Below are 8,403 nucleotides of genomic sequence, written 5' to 3'. Positions count from 1 at the left end.
TTTATTATCAATATGTAAAAATATTTTATATCATCGCATTTTTTTAATAAAATTTAAATTATTTTTTGAGATTAATTAATATACATCATAAATATAAAAAATTTTAAACTATCAATTCATCATGATTTAAATAAAAATTATAATTTTATGTATTACAATTAAATTCTTTATAAAAAATAAATTTTAGAGGATTAAAAACAAAACAATAAGAACACCACACAAAACCAAACTATTCTCCGACTAACAACCGCTCTCTCCGTCTCTGATTCTCTCACTCTCCGATCATCCCTACCACCACCACGCCCGACACTCACCTCACCGCCGCATCACTTTCAACGCCTACAGCAACATTACAATGGTAACTTCTTAACCAACTTCATTATTAACTAACCTAGATTAGATTATTTTCATGCAATGATTGATTATACTGTGTTGCTCAATTTGAGCTAGATGGTGTATTTACATACTTTCCCTCTCCATTTCAATGTTGTTCATATTTCCTGAAGTGAATCTTCAGTCTTTTCAGTGTGTGAGTTGCAAACAACTGAGAAGTGTTATAGTATTTCAAGGGAAGAGTGGTTATTCGAACATTTTCAACAGAGAAATGAGGTATAATGCATATTCTTCTTTTTTCATGCTTAATCTTATTATGTATTATTTAAGTGATGATAGTGAAAGTTGAAATGGAAAATATGTTTTATTTCAGGTGTTGTAATTTTCTCCCTTTTAAATTTTCGAAAATGTGTTACCGGATGAAGCATAAGGTTACGGATAAGAAGTTTATGGAAATAGATCAACATGGTGGAAAGAGCGCGATGAAGTTGCGTAAAAAGAAGGTAAACGAATGCTTTTGTGTATGATAGAAAACTGATGTAAGGGCCAAACTTTGAACACTTGCTTAGCTTATTCTTAGACTACGCTTTTCTATTGTTAATACTTACATGGATGATTTATCATTGTTCACAATTTACAATAGTACATTATGACGTAGTTAGTTGTTGTCGAGCCATATAGTTGACCCTAGCCAATGGGAAAGGATTTTGTTTTGTTGTTCCGTACTCAAATTTCTTGTATGAATGCATGAAGAAAAGTAACATTGACCTATATGTTAATGTAGGATTTAAGTTGACCGTGGATTGTTCTGGTTTACCTGGTTTATGAGTTAGTGTTCTAGTTTAGACCAGGATTGCCTCCTAATCTGTGTAGAGACTGATATTGTGCTTGACTTCTGATCCGGTAATAGTGTAGGAGTTGTGATTCAAGGATGAACGTTAAGTATTTGTAGTAAGATTGGCTCCAATGCAGCTTATAGCAGATTCATTGTGCTTCTCAATTGAGTTTGTGAAGTATGGAGAAATTTGTTTTGATATTTCTTTATTAATGCTTATAATTGCCCATATTAAGGTAATATTGATTGACGCTTATTTTACTTACAGGCATTTCCTCTTATGGATTATAACATCCCTGACCTAATTGGAAATAGAAGCGGTGAAATAAAATCTAAAATGAATCTGGAAGAGGGAGAGATCTCCTCGATATGTAAGCAATTTTCATCAATTTCTTTGGGTAGTGCTCCTAAATTGGATTTGTATGATGAGACTGCATCATATTCTGAAGCAACAATCAATTCGGCAACGAAAGATTTTGAACAGCCTTTTTATGATTCTTCAGAATTAAGGGAGGTGCAAAATACTCTCTCTGAAGCTCGGCCTTCTCTACCTGTCGATCTTTCTAGTCTAACAAACTTCACATTAAAAAAAGATGATTCTCTTCCTTGTCCTTTAACACCTCAATCAGTGTCTTCAATATATGAAGAAAAATTGGATCAAGTAGCTAGGGAGGATTCTCAAAAGAAAGTGGGGCTGCAATCACAATCAAACCTTACACTTAATGAGTTATTTCTTGACAAATCTGTCAATTACATTCCTGGATTAACTAAGAAGCAGTACGAGCAACTAGATAACTGTGGGTTTCACACGGTGGGTACCAAAACTGTGGCCTTTTGGAAAATATGTACTTCTTTGGATTTTCAGATTTAAAAAGATGGTTTGGATTCCACATTAATCCGATTCTTTACGTGTAGTTACGGAAATTGCTTCACCATTTTCCGCGATCATACACCAATCTACAGAATGCACATTCTAAAATTGATGACGGACAGTATATGATTTTTGTTGGAGAAGTCTTATCTTCAAGGTGCTATCCTGTGTATTATTTGTTTACATGTTTCTATCCTTTTATCTTGGTATATGCACTCTTTTACATTTACTTTTTCACTTGAATGAGGCTGCTGATAATATACTTCTAGGCACTGAATTTGCCATTTCCAACCTTTGCTATGTTACAAAACTGATATTACTGCTGCATTATATGGTTTATAAAGGATCACAAGTAATGGTAATCTTACGAAGCCTATAATGAGGCAAACTTAGGTACTTAATGTTCTCACTTTGAAAGATAAGGATGTCCCTACCCAACATATATTCGTCATTATCCATGTTTTTTGTATATTGTCATTGCAGAAGGTTAGGAACCATTCATTCACATCTCCCTCAATGCATGTTCTACATAAGTGGCTTATGCTTCTTCATACCTCTAAAATACCATTGCTTTCATTGCCTTTTTTTAGAAATAGAGAGATGTGTTAAGAGTTTCACATTGGATGAGATAAGATAAGGCTTGTAAAAGAGTTGATAATTGGGGACGATTTTTACCTTATAAGTTAGTTTTGTAAAGGTTGAGTTAGAACCAACCCAAATTGTAAGATAATACAAGAGCTTATCTGAGATTCATTGGGCTACCCGCTATCGAGTCACGCTTAAAATGTTCATTCCTGGGCATGAAAAGGGAGGGTGGTCGGTTTGTGTTAAAAGTCTCACGTTTGGTGAAATGAAATAAGGTTTGAAAAAGAGTTTATAAGTGAGAGCAATTCTCCCCTTATAAGCTAATTTTTGCAAGGGTTGAGTTAGGTACAACCTAAATTCTAAGAAGATGCAATATAACCATTTCTATGTTGTACCTAACAACATAAGCATTTTGGATTGGACTGTTGGTTCATATACAGTATTGAAGCCTCCTTGAACAAGTGGTTAAGTATTTGATCCTTGCCACTCCAGTCTTTATAATGATTTAATTTCAGCATAAGGTAAAAATGAGGTAGTAAATTGTCTATGCTTCAAGCCCCATGGTTTTTATGTGAGTGTGTGTTAGAGATATAGTAAAGCCATTCATGTGACATTCCCTAATAGCTTAAACTTTTGGGATAGTTGGTTCATGGCATTATTGGGCTTTGATGTAGATGTCACAATGTGTAGAATTACATTTTGCTGAAATCTTTTAAAACTAGGTAATTTATCATACCTTATTTTAGTATTTTTGTTGCAGGGGAGTCAAAGCTAGTTGTTCATTTTCATTTCTTGAGGTGATTATTGGTTGTCAAATTATAGACAGGGAATCAGCTAATGAGCATGTGGCCAACAAAGTTGAGGAAAAGAAGACAATTTATTTGCATTTGAAGAGATTTTTCCGTGGCACACGCTTTACTTTTAAACCTTTCCTTAATAGTATTGCAACCAAGTATCATTTGGGAGACATAGCATGTGTGAGTGGCAAGGTGAGTTTATGTTACTTCCCTTCCCCAACCCATTTTTATGTTGTACTGCAAGTTTTCATGTGGATGAATTGATTTTAACTCAAGTTCATAGATACTAGCCTAAATACGAGTGTTGAAGGCAATGACAGGCCTGCAACATAAATGAACTATGTGAACTAAGAAGCTGTGCTCCATTCGTAATGTGAAACCGAGTTTGAGCCAAATAAGAAACTTGCGTGCGGAGCCTTGATATTTTTATTATTTAGGTACCCTTCGAACTAATTGAACCACTAGAGAATGAATGAGCTAGACTTTTGCATAGTGGTCCAATTAGTTCAGTATTCTTAGCTATATTGGCTGTTGAATTGAACATGGCATCACCAAGTAATCAATCTGATAACCCAATTGTAAGGGGGGTGTTTTGATTCCAACGTTAAAGAGAGAAGAATGTTGAGGTATCCCAACTTCTCTCTAGTGCAAAATATCTAAAGCAAATTTCACACCACTATTGTATGTTCAAACAGGCTTTAGTAGTTGTGAGTGAGACTGCAAAGAATGTTGACATAATTGATTGGTTTACTTATTGTGCTTAATTAATAGAAGACTTTGGGGAGGGGATGTTGTTCCAGGTCAGGGCATGCTACAGTTCTTGCTAAAAACATTTGCATGTGCTTATAATGGTAATAAAATGACCTACAAATGAAATCCTGTCAAGAAGTCTTTGTTTCTAATAGTGAAGTAGTGCTAGTAGTAGTATAACTGTATAAGGACCTAAACTTAGAGTAATTTCATTCAATGCCTTCAGCTTTGGTTTGTAGCGATCAAGGACATTTAAATCTTCAATGCTAGTAAGATCTTTGATTTTGGACTTTAATCAGTCTCATAAAACCAATTCGTAAGATGATGATTGCCCAAGCTCTATTAAGGCCACATCTCCAGGCGATACAAAGCTTTGAGTTTTTCTCCAATACACTCTTCACAGCGAGGTTTATTGGGACTGGTTCGTGAACAATACAGGTGGCTCAACAACAAATCTAGGATCAGGTCTAACACCATCTTAGATTTTACCCCGAATTCAACCCCACAAAGTCAGGTTTTCTGCTTTATAAGCTCTATTTAGGCTATATCGCAATGTGGGACTATATATATATAGCTAATCACATTTTAAGGGAATTTATCCTTAAATACAAAGTTAATAATTGGTATCTTTTCACGATAAGATAAAATCCCTCAGAATAAGGTTCAAATAAGATAAGGTCCCTATAATTAAGGAAGCACAATTATCCCTGCCTAATAACATAAATTATGTTAATCTATTAGCCATTCTCTCCTTGTAAAATAATTTGAAGGTATTCTATTTGTTCGATGTTTGAAACTTTTATTTTATTTGTATTATTTAGTTTGTTTTGCTTCTTTCATACTTGATTCATGATTATACTAAGATAAACCATCCGCGCCTCATGTTATGCCTGAATATTCTTTTTTAATCTAAGAATTTTGTAACTGTACATGATTTTTGCTTTTTGAAGTAGGTTAGGACTATGCGTGCTATAGATCACTATGAGATGAGAGAATATAACATTGATGTGCTTGAAGATGGGAAAGATTTGTCACTCTGTGCTAAAGAGAGGCCATATTGTATCTACCCTTCAAAAGGGGGCTTAAACGCAACATTTCTTCGGGACATTATTGCAAGGTTTGTGCTTCCAAATTCTCGTGAGTCAAAATCTTATTTGTAAAACTAATCTTGAGAAAAAATTTATAGTTTAGGAACAGATCACGAGTAGCTACTCAATCAAATCAACTATTTGATTGGTTAGTTGTTCTCAAATTATATACAAATCATATAATATCTTGATGTTATGCACATTTACAAAATATAATGTAAATCATGTATGTGCTATTATCATCAAGTAATAATGTTCAATAAATTTCTTTCAAATCATGTAACAATTTATTAAATATATTATTTTATTTCTTCTAGAGCATTACATACCTTGCCAAACAACGTTGATCCAATTCCTAGGGATATTACAGAGGAATTTGGACTCTTAAGTCTTCATGATGTGAGTATCTCTTTTGAACTATTTATTCTATCGGTGAAGCCTACTTGCCGTATGAAACCTGACCATTGTCACATAATTGGTTGTATAAACTTTAACTATTGTGTGTGATATACGGCTGTATAAACTTTAATTATTGTGTGAGTTTACTATTTAGCCATTGTTTTTGTTTGAGTTTTCTCAGAATTTGGGTTGGGCCTAACTCATTTCTATTAAACCGGTTTGTACGGTGAGGATTATTAAAGATGTATGTAGAAATATATTGTATATTTCCTTATGTTTTATGAGAATTACAAATGCTGTATTTATAGACTGCATAAGGCAGGATTTGAATCAGGGGAATTAATTTCCCATGAATGCTAATTCTAATTACAGAAAAGAACAGGAAATAATAGCTAATTAATTACATTAATCCTAATCCTTAATGAGCTGTACAAACAGAATCATTTGATTCTGTATTGATTATTCCATACTCCCCCTCAATCTGGGTGGTAGATGTCTATCATACCCAGATTGGATCTGATATTCTCGTATATGTTCCTTGGAAGGGCTTTTGTTAGAATGTCTGCAGTTTGCTGGCATGATGGAATATGATTAACACTTATAATTTCATGATCAATTTTCTCCTTGATGAAGTGTCGGTCTATCTCCACCTGCTTTGTTCTATCATGCTGTACCGGGTTCTTAGCAATGCTAATAGCAGCCTTGTTATCACATAATATCTTCATGGGGTGATTGGTAGGAATTTTGATCTCATCTAGCATTCGCTTAAGCCAAATTCCTTCACAAATACCTTGTGACATAGCTCTGAATTCTGCTTCTGCGCTACTCCTAGCCACAACAGATTGTTTCTTGCTTCTCCAAGTTACCATATTACCCCATACAAATGTGCAGTAGCCTGTAGTTGATTTCCTGTCAGATAAACATCCTGCCCAATCAGAATCGGTGTAGACTTCAATGCCTCTGTTTGAGTTCTTTTGAAAATAAAGTCCTCGGCCTGGCGTACCTTTCAGGTACTGGAGAATTCTGTTCACATTTCTCATGTCAGTTTCAGTTGGATTTGACATATAACGACTAGCCATGCTTACAGCAAAACCAATGTCTGGTCTGGTGTGAGTTAGATAGATTAGTTTTCCGACTAGACTTTGATATCTATCTTTATTAGCTGGTACATTCTCATCTTCACTTCTTTTTACTTGTTCTATGGGAGTATTGGCAGCTTTGCATCCAAGCATACCCGTTTCTTGAAGTAAATCCAGAGTGTACTTCCTTTGAGAAACTGAAATACCATTCTTTGTTCGTGCAATTTCCATCCCTAGAAAATACTTGAGTTGTCCCAAGTCTTTGACTTCAAATTCGTTTGCTAGAAGTTTCTTTAACTGGTTGACCTGTTCATCATCGTCTCCCGTAATAACGATATCATCAACATAGACAATAAACAAAGCTATCTTCCCATCCAAAGAGTGCTTGACAAACATGGTATGGTCTGTTTGACATTGAACAAAACCATCTTGCTTGACAACTTTTGTTAGTCTATCAAACCATGCCCTTGGTGATTGTTTGAGGCCATATAGAGATTTGCGAAGTCGACACACCATGTTGGCAGTTTCAGGTGATTCAAGCCCCGGAGGAATTTGCATATATACCTCTTCTTCTAACTCTCCATTTAGAAATGCATTCTTTATGTCTAGTTGGTGTAGGGGCCAATCTAGATTTGCTGCCAGAGATAGTAGAACCCGGACAGAATTGAGCTTCGCAACAGGAGCAAAAGTCTCCTCATAATCCACCCCATATGATTGTGTGAACCCCTTTGCAACCAACCGAGCTTTGTACCTGTTTATACTCCCATCAGCATTGTGTTTAATTGAAAATATCCACTTGCATCCTACTGCTTTCTTCCCTTCTGGTATAGCAGTGATCTCCCATGTGCCATTTCTTACAAGTGCTTGAACTTCTTCTGTTACAGCTGCTGCCCATTCAGGTTTCTGCAATGCTTCTTGAATATTATTTGGAATTTCTATGTTGTCAACAGCTGCTACAAAGGCCCTGTAACTTTGTGATAGTTTTCCATAGGAGATATATTTTTCAATAGGGTGTTTAGTGCAAGTTCTAACCCCTTTTCTCATAGCAATAGGAATATCAATATCTATTGTATCAAGATGTTCAGAGTTAGGAAGAATATTACCTGTGGGAACTTCATTTTCTAGAGTTTGGTTTGACTCATGGCCTTGCATTGGAGCTTTGCTTGACTCTACCTCCTTCCTTTTATAACAAAAACCCTTCCACTTGCCTGTTTTTGGATCACAATCCTGTTGAGATGTGGTTGAAACTATAATTGGTTCTGTTTCCGTCACAACTTCTGTTGTCCTTTCACTCGGCTGAATGTTTGAGGTCTGGTCTGGTAATTTTTCAGCTGGTTTAGGCATAGGTTCGGCTGATTGAGTGTTGCCGGTTTGGTTTGGTAAGATTTTGTCATGTTCGGTTAGTTCAAGAGGCAAAAGTCGGTATTCTGAATTTTCTATATGCTCCCCCTGAATACCAGTTTTGGTGTAATAGGGTTGATTTTCAAAGAAGGTTACATCCATAGTGTGGTAAAATTTTTTGGTATGGGGAGAGTAACACCTATATCCCTTTTGGTGAGGAGAGTAACCAAGAAAAATGCATTTGATGGATTTTGGGTCTAATTTGCTTCGGTGAGGGTTGAGGTTATGGACAAAAGTTGAGCATCCAAATATTTTTAATGGAATA

The 8,403-nt window shown here is 35.4% G+C and overlaps 1 protein-coding gene across 2 annotated transcripts in view; it reads left to right on the top strand.

The window, feature by feature from the left end:
- The first annotated feature begins 208 nt into the window (after positions 1-208).
- LOC127092445 (ATP-dependent DNA helicase homolog RECG, chloroplastic) overlaps positions 209-8,403 on the top strand; it is a 34,713-nt gene continuing 26,518 nt past the window's right edge. Inside the window, exons 1-8 of one of the 2 annotated variants that reach the window (XM_051031317.1) lie at positions 209-358; positions 527-609; positions 707-836; positions 1,437-1,979; positions 2,084-2,196; positions 3,385-3,613; positions 5,125-5,288; positions 5,577-5,658. In XM_051031317.1, the coding sequence (XP_050887274.1) occupies positions 356-358; positions 527-609; positions 707-836; positions 1,437-1,979; positions 2,084-2,196; positions 3,385-3,613; positions 5,125-5,288; positions 5,577-5,658 (1,347 nt within the window). In that variant the 5' untranslated portion in view covers positions 209-355. Of the gene's footprint in view, positions 359-517; positions 610-706; positions 837-1,436; positions 1,980-2,083; positions 2,197-3,384; positions 3,614-5,124; positions 5,289-5,576; positions 5,659-8,403 lie in introns of both variants that reach the window. The other variant, XM_051031316.1, reaches the window with a different exon arrangement.

This window comes from Lathyrus oleraceus, chromosome 6 (genome assembly GCF_024323335.1).
Source record: "Lathyrus oleraceus cultivar Zhongwan6 chromosome 6, CAAS_Psat_ZW6_1.0, whole genome shotgun sequence".
Lineage (NCBI taxonomy): Eukaryota > Viridiplantae > Streptophyta > Magnoliopsida > Fabales > Fabaceae > Lathyrus > Lathyrus oleraceus.
This window is presented reverse-complemented; position numbering and strand designations above follow the sequence as displayed.